The sequence below is a fragment of the Apostichopus japonicus genome, chromosome 5 (genome assembly GCF_037975245.1).
Source record: "Apostichopus japonicus isolate 1M-3 chromosome 5, ASM3797524v1, whole genome shotgun sequence".
In the NCBI taxonomy this organism is placed as follows: Eukaryota; Metazoa; Echinodermata; class Holothuroidea; order Aspidochirotida; family Stichopodidae; genus Apostichopus; species Apostichopus japonicus.
Window position 1 is genome coordinate 4488924 of NC_092565.1, and position 19950 is coordinate 4508873.

At 39.2% G+C, this 19950-nt stretch overlaps 1 protein-coding gene across 1 annotated transcript in view; it reads right to left on the reverse strand.

Moving 5' to 3' along the window:
* Positions 1-19950, reverse strand: part of LOC139967367 (cytoplasmic polyadenylation element-binding protein 3-like) — a 61301-nt gene that overhangs the window by 11631 nt on the left and 29720 nt on the right. Inside the window, exons 5-6 of the mRNA XM_071971077.1 lie at positions 12162-12280; positions 7233-7347 (exon numbers count right to left, since the gene is read on the reverse strand). Coding sequence (XP_071827178.1) covers positions 7233-7347; positions 12162-12280 — 234 coding nt within the window. The remainder of the gene's footprint in view (positions 1-7232; positions 7348-12161; positions 12281-19950) is intronic.

Here is a 19950-nt window from a genome sequence, read left to right on the forward strand (position 1 = left end):
TACATTATATATGATTCAACTATAATATCATGTTATTACTCAAAGATCTAACTCAAACTCACAGCCCTGAAAGTACGTATTGAACTGAAGTATATTCAATGCAATGTTACTATGACTTAACAATGACGGCTCAATGAGTAATACATGTACCTTCAATGGAAGAGGAGGGTTCTATACATTAATTGCTAAAGTTTGATATGAATCTAATTTACCAGTCACCGGTGTAAGTATTTTGTGTCAACCAGAGTTGCACATCTAGTCATCACACTCACACACATACAGTACATATACATACTATTACATACACACACACTGATAAAGCTTCAATCATACACTGACTACATGAAGAAACTAGCAATTACCATTGCACTGTAACGCACATTATATACACACTTAAGACTTTCCCTAGCCTTGGTTCTCTTCATCACTTGCAAAATTGATGACACTGAGCAGTTGCTTCCTGGAAATGTGTCTTCTTCAGACACAATTTGTGGGAAATGTCAAACAGCTACTGATTTGTGCGGACTTTGAATAAAATCAATTTGTGAGAGTGGTATACTGCTAAAGCAAGACTATAGACTAGACACTTCCTTACAAGCTCATACATATGCAGCACTCTACACTATTGTCATAAACTATGCAGTTTTGCGGCAGGAACACTACATAAATAGAAGAGCTACATGTCATTTGCTTTAAAATCATAATGGTGCCATGTGCATGTTTATCATATATGTATGGAAAATATCTTTTTATTTTCATAAACTCACCGGCTCTGAAATTTGCTGCACACACTAATTAACCCATTAATTAGAAACATGATATAAAAACACTTGAAGTAAGGCAATATTACAAACAACAAAAAAGATAGCTTAATGATTTTAAGGTTTTAAATTAGAAAATATGCCTTTAAATTGAATTCAATTTTTCAGCCATACTGTATCACGAAGAAAGCAACGCTGCAGATGTGGTTTCAGGGAAAAGGGTGTAATTCACCCTGTTAGGAGTTTATGCAAATTTTACCCAAAATACATCACTACTGTAGTAGACAGTGTTAACTCCAGTAATACTCCCAGTTCACTTGACTGTAGTATACAATGTACTGTATAAAGTACACAGACATACTAATGTACACTGTACATGCAAAATGGACAAAGGAAACTGCCTCCCCAAATTGAGTTGATTTCCAGGGATTCTTTGTACCAAAGCAGTTTTCGACTCTAACAGCTAAGACCGCTTTTTGAAGCATGTGAACACAAGGTCCTTTAAATTAACTTAAAGGGGGGGGGGGAAATGTTTCAGGATATTTCCAGTCCTGAATGGTTGTGTCATTGCTGGATCATTCCATTTTTACATAAGTTATTGTTTCCATGTTTCTTCATAAATTCAAAAAGGAAAATATATGACAATTCAAAGCCATCTTTGATGAGAGCATACAGCTCATTTGATATGACATGCTATATTGTGAACTTATTGTATATATAGGCTAGCACTGTAGTAGTAAATTAACATTCACAGGGATAAATTTTACCATTGTTTTCATTCTTGACAGGTTGATGAAAGTTGCAACCATTAATCAGTCAATGTTTAGCTAAAATGTATCATTTTGCCTTTCCTTTTCCTTGCCTTGGATGACAGTTACTTAACACCGATACATCATCCTACGATTCCAAAAACAGAAAGGGGAGGAGGGTTGTGTGTTTCAAAACGAAAAGGGCAAAATGTTTCATTTTTTGAATGCTTTGATCATTATCAGAGGATCATTTTCATATTCATGTATCAAGTAACTCGATTCGGAAAGAATAAAATATTTCAATCAATCCTTTACGAATCCTTTCATATCAGTAAATATGACTTCATTTAAAATTTCTGACAATCTGTCTGAAAATTGTATTAAAGATTTTTAAGTATTCTGATATCCCCTGGATATACTTATTGCCCAGCTTCGGAAATAAGTACTGAATCTTTGTAGATACATCATCCTACGATATGTTTGTTTTTTTTCCATTTTTTTCTCCCTTACGGTGACTTTCAAAAATGTGATCTTTACCATTGTTGTCTCCACATCATATCACTACATTTTACATGTATAAACTGTGTATGTTATTTTATGGTTTCTTGCTAAGAATTTGTGCAAGTGCTGTGTGGACACAAGTACCAGCCTACGCTATCTTCTGTGTTGCACATTCGTGACTACAGTATTTCTGTGCAAGCAACAGTCTGTAACAGCAGGAGTTGCTGTAATTCACCTTCCCAAACTGAGATGTTAAAAGGTAAACCGTACTATATATTATTCCATTTATAAAATGTTATATGTAGTCACTACAAATCTGTTTTGTTTTCTTTTCTTTGGGTTCTTTCCTTTTTTTTGTTGCACACTCATCAAGTTCCAATCCACAGTGACAAGGATGTACAAGTATCTACCACTACCGACAACACCCTCATATGTGGGTGATTTATTTGAAAAGGACAAGCATGTAAAAATACCAGCAGAGGATATACAGCTTGTCAGCTAGTCGACAACATAAAAGATATGGTCGTAGAGATCCTGGTATCTGTTTTCACTGTGTGAGGAGTATTAATACATGCATCCCACTCTGTCTATAATGAATGAATCGCAGTACAGTACTCACATAGCCTACAAGACTCAATTCATACTCTCATTGTATTAAACCTTTCCCTCATGTACATTTACTGATTTTACCTTCCTAGATCCCTTTTCAATTTCATGATATTTACCAACTCCTTCACAAGTCTGACTAGATACTATGTGGTAATATACATATAACAAAAGTCATTCCTACTGTACACAACTCTGGTTGCAGGCACTCAATACACTAGTACTACAAGGAGTAAGTTTCTTACATATTTGGCATGAACAATATGACACCCTTCAAAATGGACTGAAAATTATGCAGATTGGGTCTATCCAATGTCCTGTACTTTCCTGACTTATTCATCAAATGTGACCACAATCTCGCAAAGGAAAAATCATGTTATCTACTCCATCATTATTAATGATACCAATTGATCCTAAAAACTAACTCCAGAGTAAGTCTTACCCAAAAGACTTTTGCCAAGATGGTGCTAAGTTGAACGATTAATGATTGAGCCAATTCATTAATTGAGTGGTGAGTGAAGACCACACCTGCCATTCCCTTAATTACATCCTAAACCTCTCTACCCTCATTTACAGATTATGTCTTAGTTGTTTAGCCTTCCTAAAGTAATGAAACCAGTTGGTTATGGTTGGCATACAAAATTACAACACCAGCAACGTGAGTGAAAATTGCATCATAGACTACAGTATTATCAATCAGTTTGATCCATCTGCTCCCGGATGTGGTGACATAAGTCTCTTTATGCAAGTAATGAGAGCTCTGGCAACGAAGAAACAAATACAACGAGATGGAAAACCCTTGAATAACTTTATACATTACTTAATAGCAAGCCTCACAATTTTAGTCTGCTGTAATTTGTCAATGGATGCGATAACTTATTCACACCCATTACATGTAACCAATGATATCAATGTTATAGCTGAGCCTAAATTTCACCATCTTTCAATTTTAATTTTTCCAAATTCACTTCCCTACGGCCAGTTCAAACTACTGTACAGATTGCCACTGCGATATCGCAAGTGATATGTAAACCAACCATCAAATCGTCTTCGTCGCTCCCAGTATTTTTAGCTGTCGCCTAGCGTTGAAGTTTGCTTAACCTTCCTAGTACTTAGCACATGATAAATGGCTTCTTGGAAGGTCAACAAATTCTCTGAACTCCCTGCTTGAGTTAGCTGGTAACTGCGTACCCTGTACCAATTTAAGGAAGGACGACTACAAATATGCTGGGTTTCCACTAACTTTGCGACTCCCAAAGACCTCTCTACAAAGACATCATGAAGATTGTAAATAATTGGGCAGTAGTAGCTTAACTTAGGACATGATGATTATTTATTGCAGGCTTACTGTGATGACAGTGATGGTTTATAAGTGTACTGTGGGACCTATTTCAACTACGTATAATGCACACTAGCATATTGTCTACATTGGGATGAGTTCCACTACATTTGTGGTGCATGGCCTTGTGGGAGAAAATAGCTGTGCAGTATAAATCAATTTCACAGCAGAATAGCGCGAGAATGTTTTAGTTTTAGTCTTAGATGTCATGCTGTACTGGAGTATGAACCAACCTGATGGTAATCCTACTATTTTCCAGGATTCCATTTTCTTGACAAACATTGCTGTGCGTGGGTTAGAATTTTTTTTTTCAGTTGAGTACCATCATCTACTTCCCATTGATTGCACAAACTTACTAGCAAACAATAGTATAGTCTCTGTCTTAATGCAATACCATACTGTACACACACACATGTAAACTGCACAAAGCATTAAAAATAAATTATCAGATGGAAATGCATACAGACAGATGGCATTCAGAAGTGACTGGAAGTGGGTGGTTTGCTGATTACCAAATGCAAGTTAAAAACCTGCATAACATTTGTGTTGTTTTATAGCTGATGCAAACTGGAAAGTTAAGAGATACAACAGTCCTCGAGGGATAGAGAAAATGCACTTTCATAATGTCCATTGCAATGATGTGTGTTGAATAGACATGTATACACTATACCCTTGTGCAGAGCTAGGTGAAGTAGCATTGGAAGGGAAGTAATGTTCCATATAAATAGCAACTCCCTGGTTCAATGATACGTCAGAATCACAATACTACATTTTGTGTGCTGAAGAAATGCTAGAAACTACGTTTAACATTTTTCAGTTAATAAAAATCGCAATAAAATTGCTGAATGTTTGTGGGGGACTAATTAACATATCCCACCCACAAGAAGTGCAATTTCATTCACAAATGTCCAACAACCTTTGCCACTTAATATCATAGACACCTGAAACGAACCCTTTCCAACAGTACTCACAACCCTTATCAAGATTTCCCACCACTCTAGGCATCAAATCTTGGAGTACTCACCGAGGCTAAACTCTCTCGACGATGAGCTCTTGAGAGATGACCAAATATTAGCCTCTACAAAAGGCCCCTCATTCCCTCCGCACAGATGTCATTCCCTTTTCCCATTCCTCCTTCAATGTTTCTCATTTTCTAACAACATGACTCACCTACAAATTTCCTCCCAGAGAAAGCTGCCCTTTATATATTAAAGCTCAGCTATATCCACACACACTGGGACTGAATATACAGCCCAATATTTGAGAAACAGTTGGGTTTTATTACCTGTTATGTTTGACAGACCTCTGCTTGCATAATGTACCGGCATGTAGTGTAAATCTTATTTTTACATCAAACATGAAACCATAATGTACAGCTGATTGAGTGAGTGAGAGAGTGATCTCAACAAGAAGCCTACAGTACAACATGTCTGATGTCATGAAAAAGGTCTCCCTAAGATGCATATTTTACTGAGATTGACAATTGCCAGTGTAGGCTGATCATGCAGCCACAAAAACTATTACTTCCCTGCACATCTATTTAAGTGTCTGTACACATTATGCAAGAGGAGACGCCGCATAGGATTTGCCCGCCACATATATATGTGTAAGAAAATGAAGAGAGAGAAATTATGTAAATTATTGACTGCTTATAAATAGAATTTCCAAGTAAACTATTGAACTTGTCTTCTCATACGAAAGTGGCTGCTTAAAAACTACTTGAGAAATGGCCATGCCCAAACATAGTCCTTTCAAATTTTCAATGGTCAAGATATATGGAAATGAGAGGTGCCCTGAAAGGTCAAGTTATTCAAACGATCAGGAGAGAGATACTTCAACGTGCACCGGGCTAAGCTTTCTATAGAATATTATTTAGGGTGACCTTGCTATGATACCAGCTTGAGAGTTTAACAGCTAAAATTCTGTGACCAGTATGTTACTTTTCACTAAGTACTATGACATATGTTGTGCACTGAGGTACAGTAGGCTGACATAGATCAAGTCTGCTCTAAAGGCTTGTCAAGTCCTGTGAATTTAACAAAGATCGGATGATAGCCCAACATATTTGAAAGCATATGGCAAGGAGCAACTTTTGTTAGAGATAGCTTAACTTAAGGAGATACAGATGTGTAGTGCTGCAGAAAGGATGAAATGGTAAACCACAACATGTATGATTACTACACAACAGAGAGTGCCAAGCTTCAAGCCAGTTGCAACACTCAATGGAGATATTTGTGGCAGGAAAGGAATATCAGGTACAAATTAAAGATGACACTCAACTAGATCTTGGCAAAAAGCCAGAGACTACCCTCAATTGTTCCATCATATCTTTTGTTGTCAGAACCACTGCAGTCCGTATGGTGCCGTACTATCTCCATATTAATGAAGCATATCAATTAATGAACTTAATTGCTCTCACTACTTTCAAACAAAAGAATCCCACCCACCAATTGGCGGTGTTTACTTTGCACAAATCCATAGAAACGAGTACATTCTACGAAGGCAGGTTTCAACATGTAGGCGGCCATACAATGTGGAATAAGGAGTGAGTTATGTGTGACCCATATATATATGTATAAAATAAGTATGAGAATCAAGTGTTGATGGAAGCACCAAGCATGGCACATACTTGACAGACAAGATGCCTCTCCTGAAGGGCATTGACTCACAGTGAAGCACACCCTCAATCAGATTCAAGTAGAGTGTGATGTCACCAACTTTTCAACTGATAACACACCTGCCTCATCTCATACACAGCAAACACCAAACTGCCTTTCGCAAACATCCTGCTTTCAAATCACAAACTTAGAAGCAAAAGATCATAGAAAGTTGAAGCCTGAACCACCCCCCACCCCCCCCAACAGCAATCTCAACCCTAACAAATATATCGAATCAACTTGCACTCCTGCTCATTATAGATAGCAGGAACTGATTGACATATTCTTGCTAAAAACTGTCACGTATTATTTTCATATCCAACTTACAATTTCTAATCACTTGTAAACTTCATTTGCAACTATTTTAAAGATGGACATATCCAAATGTGAGTTGGGACATTTTGGCGCATTTCTCCTTTTCCCGACACAGGGAAGAAATGACAGGGAACATCCCAGAGTGGTATGTAATGAATTGGTAAAGCACAAGAATCGTAAAATTGTATTCAGCTTCCGACAGAGATTTCTGCAACTATCTAATACAGATGACGATGTTTGTTTCTAGTTGGGGGGGGAGGGAGGGACAGCTGGGACTGAACCAATCCTGCTGAGTACTACTTACCAGCTCTCATAGGGCGTGGTACGCCACCGACAAAGATAGTCTTCCTGGGATCCAAAGGTTGAGAACCATCCAAAACGAAATCACTGTCCGCTAAATTCCACGGGCGGATTTGGACCTGAGGACAAAACAATGGGACCCGTAATTCAAATCAGTCGAAGGTGTTTACTTTTTTCATAATTTTGCATTATAAGGAAAGAATAAATTATATGCACAAATTTACGGTAATCTTCTGTTGACTTCTCAAATCAATCACTAGTCACTGAACTATTGAAACTGTGACAAAAAGATACATCTATGCCTTCCTTCAACAAAGAGGGCTTGTCACCTAGGTGACGTCCTCTGCTTCATCCCTGCCACATGATTTACCTACATCAACTCCTTGCAAAGTGACATTAAAACTTATATTTTTTCATTCAATTCAATTCAAACAAATTAATGTAATGAATATTGCTATTCATTTTCTCTGATATCTTTACATTTAAATTTGTATTTCCATATGGATTATCTAGTCATCTATCCATGTATGTAATACATGGACACACATGTGTAAAAAAGCAAACATGTCAATTGTAAGTGCATGACTCAGCAGTTAGTAGACCTCCCTCAAAGCTCTATGTAGAAACAGACATCATTTCCAAGATGGATAAAATACAACAACTGCAGAACTAGAAGAGATTCTGACCCTATTCGCAATTACCTGCAGAGACCATATATCAATTACCATTTATCACACACACCACCATAGAACTTTAACAGAAGAATACCTAAAAGACTTCACATGACAAAATCTGTCCCTTTTATAATTAATTTCCATTGGAAGGAAAAGGAAAGTTACACTATCAGTAGAGGATAAAAATTAAAGGGAAGTGATGTAATCACCATGGATATAACTTGTTCCACACTCATGTATAGTTTATGAGTGATGTTGATTTCAATACTGAAACGAATGACTGGGTAGTGGTCAGTGACACAGAAGTGCGTCTTATTTTGTAATCTAGTAATTGCACTTATTTTGCACTTATTTTGTAATCTAGTAATTGTATTTAAGCAAGTGTGTGTTTTATCTGGTGTTATGCAAGAGTATGTAAATTGTGATGTAGATGTTTTATAATGCTCCCTAACCTACTGTACAAAGTTGGGTGATTTAATTACCAAATTCCATTAAGTTTTACATCATACTTCCCACAGATGACAGACCAATTTGAAAATGGTGCTAATTGTCATGAATCTACTGAAATATTAAGAAACATTGATCATAATCAAAGAGTATCTAATTTCCAGGACTTAATGGACAATATTAAATTGTTGCTGGTGAAATAAAACACCTCAAAGTAACAAATCCTTCAAAAACACTAACATTTTTATGTGGATTACAAATATTTTAAACCATGGCTAAGATGGAACCCGATCTGTCGTTTCCATGTCGATGTTACATTATCAACAGAGTGAAAAATGAATCACTCTGACATATAAGAAACATTCATGTAAAGACAGTTATATGCAAAATGTTATCATTATATATAGGAATCACCATGCGGAGAACTGCTGCTTGTTCAAAACCCTTGAGAACAGTCTCAACGGTATCTTCTTACCGCAGATGCACTATGCGCTGGACTGAATTCAAGTATTGGTTTAATCACAAGTGACAAAATATGATATTGACTGACAATGTAAAAGGTTACTTGTTGCATCAAAATGGAGTTGAGCAAACCATTAAAATAAATTACCATCCGGCAGTAAAAATTTTGGAGAGCATTAGGCAAATATCAACAAGCCGACCACTCTTGCGAGTTGAGGCAGGTTAAAAGAGCACAAAACCCACAATTTGTATTCCTTACAATAAACGTAATTCTTTCGGTATGATATTCAACACCATACAAAGTCAACAGGAGCTGCTAATCTTCCCAAAAATTCTACTGCCTTTATTTGCATAAACAAGATTATAAACAAAAATGCCTGCTGGGCATATCCCATTCCAATGAAGCAAGGGAAATTTCTTGGGTTGGAAGTACAAGACAGAGAAGCTGGTACGATATGATCTAGACATGAACTGAAAGAAAGAGACAGGAACGAGAGCAATAAAACTACCGGAAGAATATTTGGGAAGTAATACTGTAGCTATAAACATGAATAATATTGATCACTTCACGTGTCCGCTCGCGCATGAGTGAGCATCAACATATGAGGCATGATGACGTCAACGAGAAAAACGTGATCTTTTGAAATCGTTGGAGCCGTTTCATCGCTGCAATTACACAAGCACTTTCTACTTGATACACCCATAATTTTTTTTTCATTTGTGATATTAAAAAAAAAATCGCTGGGAAGTTTCTGTATTTTTATGTCAAAACTAATCCCCCCCCCCTCCCAAATGGTCTTTTTTGCATCGTGGAGGTACAAAATAGATCTGGTACCAACAGAGTTAGTGATGTCGTTATGGTAATTAAAGGCTGAAGATCTCTGTTTTTGCTTTAAGATGTAAATATCATTTATCCACTGGAGAAACTAATATAACAGTGCAGGAGATCATTACTTGACATACAATTAAGCATCACATTGCTTGCCACAGGAATTATCCCTTCTAAAGGTTTGTCCTGAAGTGCAGTCTGTCAGCAATTGGCCCCAGCAGTTTTGTGTAATGGCCACACATACACCTGCATAGGTCTTCAGAAACTAAAAAATGGGGATGGGGGGGGGGTGTTTAACCCACGCAGAAATGATTATATGTTCAGCACTGAATTCCATTAGCTTCACACATATTCCGCATGACATAATGTTGGCACTTTGGGCGGTAGAATGTGAATGGTCATTGACCAGTGGTGACTGGTTGCTGTAGGCAATACAGTGTTAGAATGGTCACCGGTTGACTCTAGGTACATTGTGAGAGTATTGAGGTTGTCAGGTGACAGTTAAGAAAGGAAACAACTAGATTCTAACTTTCATTAAATGTAAACAAACCATCTGCTATGAAAGCATTTGCTTTTCACAGTATTGCAAAGTACTTTCTATGTTGCGACACTACAGCAACACTGTGACTGAGTTAATGTATTTGCCTGGAAGATGTTATTGGAGACCACTGAAAGAAGAGCCCAAGTCACTGCAAACTAAAGCAATTGCTTTAATAGCGCTTCTTAGAAGAACACTTTTCAAAAGTTAACTGCCTTGGGTGAATTTTCAGCAAAGATATCAGGCTACCCTCTACAAATTTAGACGCTCTCCCAACTACCTTTTCTAACTTCACTAGTATCTCTAGCACTACACCCCACAGGACATTTACATTCAGGTTACTACCCACTATTTCTTCATTATTTTAACTATCACTGGGGAGAAATGATAGATTCCCCCAGCTATACCTCAGCCCATTCCTGGCACTTAAATATTCCACCTCCCTCCCCATCAGCAGTTTTATGACATCAAATTTTGAGACACGGGACGTGTGCAATGAGTCAATAATGCTCAAACTTAATCTTTCCTCTTCACTACCCCTTCTGTGTACCCTTGAGACATGTGACTTTTAAATTAACATCAACTGCAAGGCCTTGCATTATGTCTGCATACATATACTATTATATCAGTGGAGTGTGTGTGTGTGTTTGATGATGACGACGACGAAGACAGCGATCCACGATGGCATCTTAAACTGAAACTGTATGGAAGCCAAATGACGTCAACACCTGATGTTCTAAGGCATGTGTTCCTATATATGCTAACTACATCGCAATGCAAATGAAGTCGGTGATGTAGTTGGCATTGCTACAGGATAACATAGAGAGTAAACAGTTCATGAGAGGAAATTCCGAAGGACATTCACATCTTTGAAAGATATTTTCTGGGTTTTTTCTTTTATCAGTTCCCCCCCCCCACCCCTCATCCTCTTATTCTTGCCATTAGAAGGATTCAAAGATGAACATGGCAGGCATTATACATACAGTAGTTGTATAATCAAAGTGCAGATAACGTTACGAAGCGGCAACATTTTCAGGAATTACACTAGGTTAATCATAAGTCTTCACACAATTTCCACAAATTGTACAATGAACTTAAATTTTTCTTCAAAGGTGAAATTGAAACTAAGATCCTGTCAAACTAATAGCCACTTTTCATATCCAGTTTATTCACAAATCAGATTTTGGCTATGCAGTGATGCATCATTTGCTTCAATCAATCATTACATACTGTAAGTCATTTGGAACTTGTGTAAGCAGTTGTGTCAGAATTTCTCTCTGACACACATAACAGGCATAGCTAATACTGTAATGGACATCTGTATATTCCCCAGTGAGTGTTAACCAAATTAAAGCAGCCTTTTATTTTGCTTTTGGTTACTTTTCGATACTATTCTATCATAAAAAATGATCCTAAATGTTTGCCCTTTCTCTGTCCCTGAAAGGAACTCAAATATTACTTCATTCACTGGGAAATTGACTGGAAAAAAATAGTACTTTACTATGATGTGTAGACGGGCCCCATAGCCACCTTGTCAAATTTGGAGGAGCAAAATGTTCATTTGGAGGACCAGAATTTTTGTTTGCAGGGGGCATTTGCATGGATCCACCATAGCCCTCCAATTACTGAAACCATAAATTTGAAATGCCAAAATGCCTCCTGCAGCTACCTGTGTGAAGGTGTATCAATTCTGGGCTTTAAGTGTGGTAATATTAATTATGTTATGAAATCGGGTCCAACAACTTTCCAAAACTTTGAAAACCTGACAATGTTTTGTGTTTATGTACATACAGTGTGTACAGTATTCTACAGTGAAGTAGGAAATACATGTTATTATACTGGTTGCACATCAATATTTATCAACATTCAGATGATGATGAGCAAAGCAGTATTATCATATATCTGACAAAGCAGTTGAAGCATGTTCCTGATGAAAAATCATATAAAAATCACATAACTGATAACGACCAGGCCATGACTTACCGGTTTGTTTTTGATGGTTGGACTAGATACACACAGGTAGAGCTTGTCTCCGTCCTTAATACAGGCATCAATCAAAGATTGTACAGACCTTTCATCTTGGAACAGGAGAAACGCATATCCTGAAATGAAACGAAAAATCAACGACTGTCATCACCTGGAGCTTTGCACCACCGCGACATGTGTTTGCATAAATATTCAAGAATTTCTCACACTCCCGGATTTTGGAATGAGCTAATATCGTAAGCAAAGGCCTGACTGTTCTCCTCTTACAATCTACAGTAGTGGTTCAACATACTACAGCCCTGCAGCTAAGTTCTACCTACATCTACATCTACACCCACCAGACATGCAAACACATTAAAGCCTGTAATGGACAGAAAGGTCGACTCCAAAATATCATTACATTGGAAAATTTGCAATCAAATTTTGGAAAGAAAGATTTAGATTTTTTTCTCCAAATTTGTTGTGTCAGTGTGCAGCAGTGTAAATATAAAGTATGGTAAATTTAAGATCTTATTGTACATTCATAATGTTATATTACAATACCACAACGTTAACTCTTCCAAACTATATAGTTTTCTATTAGGCAGAGTTTACCGTGCACTATCCATAGGTTAATGCACGGTCAGCTGACAACAACTGGCCAATCAGACAAGTTCATTTTTAACAAGGAAAAACAAACAACAACTAACCATTCCTATACTTTATTAATGGCCACATGTTTGCAGAAGCACTGTGAGCTGTACATGCATAAGGTTACGTCTTGGAAAACTTTCCAATTACATTTTTAAAAACAATTTGTTGTTCACATCGAGTACAGATCAAATGAGAGGTAAGGTCACATAAGGTCAAGTTGAAGATGTGAATGCTATTATTATATCAACTTCCTATAGCTCTAACTGTGTTCCTGATGAGTTGGATCTGTGCTGAGTATAATCCTTCAAACGTACATATGTATGTATGTTTAAGAGTGCTGGTCACATTAACAAGTCTAAGCAAACCCAGTCATTGGTCTATGTGACTGTGACAGAGATGCTAATGATGTAAAATTTCCCCTAACACAAATATTTGATCACTTGACGAGAGACATTAAGCCATACGAAGGATGGTTTGTCGAGAGCATGAAACTGAACTGTCCTTCATGTTCACACACACACACTAAAATACACTAATTATTCCTTCTAAATGCATATTCCAAGTGCTTCTAACAGGATTCAGCTTTCCTGCAGTAACAACGTATTTATGTTTATTAGTCTGTTTAATAGAGTTAGATAAAAGCATAAATTGCAGCTCTTCTTTCTTTCTTTTACAAACCTAAAATGGCAATAAGCACAATCTAGTGGTGGGTTTTGTCTTCTCTTCCGTATTCACCGACTAGTAAACAGTGAGTGCAAAGTACTCATTAGATTAATCTCTCTTTCCTGGTGATTCAAGGACAATTCATCTTCAGAAGATCAATAGAATACCACCAGCAGCTTCAAAATGAGTTTTTCTACCTTTTTAGGTGAATTGTTACAAAGTCTGTAACCACTAGCGCCTGACAATGCTTCCAAGGGAAATTCATCAACCTTGACATTTTATTTGTAGTTGTTCCAGCAAGAAGTGTTCTTTTTATGTCTTCTCCGTCGACAATGCAGTGGGACTGTATCGATGTTTATATTTTAATTTAGATATATTCATCTCAAAACATATACAGTAGGTAACACTGTGAGAATAAAAAATCACAAATTGATCACAAACAATTGCCACGGACTTCCCTTGAAACTCTTAGATATTCTTACATAGCAGTATGTACATCCAAAATGGCCATTATTCCAAGTCAAATTAAAAATGCTCAATTGTTCTGATTTCAAGTCAGGGCAGCTGCTTGCAATGTTTGTTTCAAGGAAATATTTAAAGGTAGAGAGTTGCTCTGAATTTGCAATTAAATTAAAGACCTGTGTGAACTTATCTAACTTTGAGCAAAGGTAGAGGTAACATTTCCAACCATAGTCAAATTCAAAATTGTAGCAAACATGAAAAAGCAACCAGGAAGCCAGCAGACTTATGTGATTCCTTGCCTTATGTGACTCTTTGCAAGGAGTGATTCCTTTAAATTGTATATGGAATCACCTGATTGATAGAGCAACTGAGGAAAATGTCTCTTGAAGTCAAGTACCAGAACATCATACCAGATAATTTGATCATTGCAAAAGGTATTACTCTTGTGCTGCCCTCAAATGACCTTTGACCAATACCAACAACAATCCTAAACCAGTTCTACCTAAGGGGAACCTCCATACCACATATGAAACAAACCCCAGTTATCCTTCTGAAGTTAGAGCATAAATTTAGGAGCAATTGTCACATTTATACACACACATATACACATTCAGTCACCATAACATACATTCCTTCTGCCTTCAGCAAGGAATCAAAATAAGAGAAGATAAAAAATCCATCAAAATTGGGATGCATCAATCTCAATATGAGTAAACCACATTCAATGGTGTAAACTGTGAACTTGGCATTCCCTTAAGACAGAGTTTGAAACCACACACTAATTAATCCAAGGTCAAAACAAGTGAGTGAAATATCAAGCAAAATACATTTTGTTTGTGATTGTCCAGCTATGACACAATACCAGTTTGCTGCAAGTTCACTAACTGTATGATACAAACTGACAATTCACTATACTACTCTCAAAAATGGTTTCAAACGTGGTCGGGTAAAAATGAAGGAATGTAAATGCCCTATGATGCAGAGAACAAGTCTCTCTCTCTCTTCATACAAACATTACCCAGTTCAAAGCTAAGAGGCATAGTCATCATCACCTTGCCAAAAAGAGCAAAGACAGATCTGCATCAGGGGGTATGGCTGCTTCTTTTGGATGACAAATGCAGCCGCAATGCCAAAATTAAGTAAAGTGAGCACAAGCAAGTTAAGATCAATTTCAAAATGTTAGGAGAGAACAGCCGAGGATGTGCCAAAGGGGGCCTACAGGGACGAGTCTCCATAGCAACCCACCGTGCGCAAGGCTTAATCATTATGTCACTTGGGTTTTGCAATTGCATTAATATTTTTCCCCCCTTTTCATCTAAAACCACTTGCTCTACATTTGCAAACGACTGTTATTGATTTTACTGATGAAGCTGATCCCAACTTAGCAACCTCAAATGGATTGTTAACAATTAATGCAAAAGCCTAGCTCTACAATGTGAGGATAGGTTTTTGCCTCAGTCTGCAATTCAAAGTGCAACACAAAGTTTGTATGTGTCACATACTGTATATATATCAATGCTACAGACTTGTACAGCTATTTTCTGACTAGTTTTGAAAAGCAGAATTGAACCAGTTTGATTTTATGCTTAAATACCTTACTCCCAGATTTCTACTGTACATGATGTGACTAAACATTGACTCATAATACTTGACAAACTTTGTTCCAATGTTTTGGAATCAATATATCTGTGATTATATGCTCAAAACTGCATTTTTGCAAAACTTGACACCACTCAGTTAGTTGGGAGGAAAAAGATAAAATGGACTAAAGTGGTTGACCACATTAATTCCCTAAAATCCACCAGGATTGATGAGCCTCAGCAGTTTTTGTAAAGGCTGATAACTAAAATGTTGGTGTGGAAATGCAATCTTGATTTTTATTAGTGTTTTTGAATGGTTGGCTGCAAAATAAGTTTTGTGGCTATAGTTAAGTCATCCTTTTTAAGGCTGTGTTCACGAAGCATTTTAACTTGTGATGCATTAATTGAACCAAAACATGGCATACGTTACACTGCTCTTTTTCTTAATTCAAATACTAGTCCTGATTTGTTATTTAGTAACCACACAGTCCATATTTAAACTGCAGGGAAATTTGATCAGGGATGCGCATATTTAAACACCTTAATTCATAGCGTTGTTGCCAGTCCATCCTACTGTACACATGTCCCTAAGTCCTGAAACTCCAAAACTTACTGGTTTGGATATTTACGAGTGACGAGCTTACCTGTCTCCCCCCAACCTATGCACCTCATTCTACCGCGCCTAGAATGTCCTGGTAACCTTTTAACACTGTGCACCCTCTGTGACCCGGCTTCACGGGTCACCAACCTTCCTTCTCATGAGACCAAAGCCCCTCCAAAGTGGTCTCTGCCTTGGAGTCGAGTAGTAGTCCTTCCCGACAAATGGGAGGGCTACCCCCTCGACTCCTAGTCTAACATCGAATTTCTGACGCTTCCAACGGGAGGGGTAGTACTCCCCTTCCTGTGGGGAGGGGGGGCTACCCTCTACGACCCCGTCAGCCTGTACCCCTTAGGTCTAAAAAAGGTAGCAGAAGGTACTCTACAAGTTAGGCCCAAGGCCCTGAACACCGTAGTGTTTAATGGAGAAAGACGAAGGAAAAAGAGTATCAACATTATAAAGGAAATATATATATAACGCTTCTCCATATATATATAAAACACTTTAAGACACTCTTCCTTAAGTCACTCATAGTGGCCCTAAGTTACTACGAGATACTACAAGTTACTACCGTTTACTACAAGTTACTACCGGTCAAGATAAAACCTTTGCAACAAACTCGCTGGTAACCATAGGTGATGGTACGGGGGCTCGTACGGTAGTGGAACCTCCTTTCCTCAGGTCTCTTGGCCTGCGCTAGAAGGTGTTTTGTTAAGTCAATGAGACCGCTCCTCCATGCGGCTGTGTTCCACCCCCCTCGGGGGAGGGAGGCGGGAATGGAGACAGGTAAGCTCGTCACTCGTAAATATCCAAACCAGTAAGTTTTGGAGTATTTACTTCGTTCCTCGCTTACCTGTCTCCCCCCAACCTATGCACCGAGTGGCACTGCCCGATGGTGGGAGGCCCGAGGGGTGGGACCTAGTACCCGCCGGATCTCGCATCACCACGCTACGAAATGCCGCCTCAGCCTGTAATGAGTCTGAAAGGTAACAGGCGACGAACGTCGTTGGTGTCCGCCAAGCTGCTGCCTTGAGGATGACCTCTATTGGGACTCCTGCAAAAAGAGCTGTCGAGGCCGCTTTTCCTCTAATGTCATGGGCTCTCGTTAAAGTTGTGCCAACTGCGAAGGGGCGAATAATCTCCATCAGCCACCGAGAGAGGGTGTCCTTAGACACCGTTGAAAAAGGTGCTCTGGGTAGTATGAACAAGGACATGGTTGTTCGTCTCAGGGGTTGAGTCTTGTTTAAGTACCATTTGAGAGCCCTGACTGGGCCCCACAGTATATCCTCTGCGACTGAGGAAAGCGTCTTTATTTCAGGGATAAAGATGTCCCCCGGCAGGAAGGAAAGGACCTGGTTCTTGGGTATGAAGGACGGATCGGGGACCATTCTCCCGTGGTTCTCAAACCTAATATGGTTCTGCTTTGTAGGCAGAGCGTGGAAACAGCTCCTTCTTGCTGACGCGAGGGTGATCAGGAAAAGGGTTTTCTTTCTAAGGGCTGCCAGCGAGGCTGAAGCCAGTGGTTCGTATGGTGATTTAGTGAGTGCCTGCAGTGCTGCTGATGGACTCCACGAGGGGGCGAGCCGTCTGGTCCGAGGACACCTGTTTGCCATCCCCCTGATGGGCTGGGTGATGTCCCCGTTGTTGCCCGGGGTGGACCCATCTGGAAAGCCGCGGTGGATCGCGGTAATTGCCAACCTGTATTTCTTGATGGTTGACACTTGCTTTCCCTCCTCGAAGAGGGAGTGAGGAAGTCTACCACTTGTGCCAGAGAGGTCTCGGCTGGCAGTGCCTGTCTGTTCTGGCACTATTCCCCGCCTAACAAAATAACCCTGATCAGCGATAACCTGTCAAACATAGAGACAGATCCCTCCTCATTGCGGTAGCCAAAAAGCCCCCGACTGACAGTTTATCTAAAGGTCCCCCTTTATACACCTGAATGGAAAGACGCAATGGAGATAAAATGCCTTGCCCAAAGACACAACGGGATGATCTGGCCAGGACTCAAACTGCAAGTCTTAGATCACCAGTCCACTGCCTTCACCATTTGACCACAGTGCTCTCGAAAATTGAGTACTGAATGGATAGTTTGCTTCATCAGAATCTTGGTCAATGCTACAACTGTTATACTGTATGTGACTACTAAAACTATATATGTATTTATGTATTTTAGTATAATGTATTATATGTATTTTGGATCATCCTGCAAGCAGGAACTTGTGAAGAAACCTCGTTGACCTATCAAGGCCGCAAGTTGACCGAATTCAGTCTCTTACATTCGTATTTAATGTCCATGATAATGAATTGTCAACAACTCTGTGACTGGACGACATACATTAATCTTGGAGTGACCCCAACTTGGGACCTTATAATTGCAAGGCACCGGCCTTAACCACTGAGCTACAGTAACTGGGCTATAGGTCTACTCATCAGAAACAAACTCCCAACAGGGACCGTGAAGTTGGTGAGAGGGTGGGTTTGTAGAAATTCCACCTCATACATCCCTGGCTGCTTTAACCGAGCCCGGGGAGTTACTCATCACGCACAAACGCGTTATTAAACGCTTCGTCTTTTGTTATGATAACGTTATTTGCGGTGTAAAAAAAATATGTCACCGAAACGTTTTCAGGCTAGTAAATCCACACAAATTTCGTAAGGGCATGAATATGACATTAATATAACATTAAAAACTCATAGAACGTTATGTCGACGTTTCAACAACACCACATTTGATGTTATAAAACGTATTAAATGTTATGCTAACGTACCTGTTACTTCTCAAGTCTCTTCATGTCGAGATGAGAATTGTATCACTATCGTAGTACAGTGAAAGTTTCCAACTTCCTATTGAAACCAGCTAGCGCATGGTCACGGCCAGCCTATCAGGTGCTACGAAGTGCAACTCTGCTTAAAGTTTTGGAACATCGAACAAGTTATTCATGGAGCGTATCCCGTATGTTCGGAGCGTGATAGCCCTTGTAGCTTTCATGGGGTTCTATCCTACCCCTTATTCAACTTACTAACGCGTATGTCTTGGTAATTCACCAGAGAAATAGAGAGGCTTATTCCATAGGATCGCTCACATAGTCGACAGCTCGTTGCAGCAAACGTTGAGCTCACACGTGGCAAGCCAGGTGACTGCCTGGCCCCGCCTCCTCTCTTAACAAATGTACCGCGTTATACACATTGCTGGCAGTTTGCCAAGGCTTAAGAAGTTTTCGTTTTTCTGGCACGTTGCCAATGTTTGAGATAGTCCTCTATTTGGCAGTTTGCCAAGATATTAAAGCAGGGAGAGTAAGTCACGAGAACCGTTTGAAACCATTCAGTCTTGCGCATTTTAGCATATTCGGCTTGCGCATTTTAACATGTTCTGAGAGTGGGTTCCACAAGTGTTTTAGAACACAAGTGAGGTTTTAAACCTAGATATATGGCGATGAATTATTATTAGAGAGGAGTATAATTAGCGAGGACGATCTGACCCATGAATGCCCAGGAAAACTATGTCATGTCCTGGTTTCTGCTGGTACTGTACTTGTTAAACACATTTGGGATGTGTAGCGATTAAAGGTGTAGCGGTTGCGGTGTTTTTCCGCAATTGATTCGAACCTGTCGTCGCAGCCCAAGCTGCTAGTTTCGGGGGGCAACGATCCCCCCGATGTAGAAGGCTTTCCTCCTCTTGGAAGCGGGAGTAACCGTCCTCTGTAACCCCGAAATCTAGGGGTCGACCTCGTCGTGTAGGCCGGACAGGTTGACCGACGTTCTGCAAACCAGAAGTTCCTCACCGGGGGACAAATCAGGTTGCATTCTTTGGTCTGGGATTGATCGTGGTGTCGCGGCCGGGTGTTCAGTG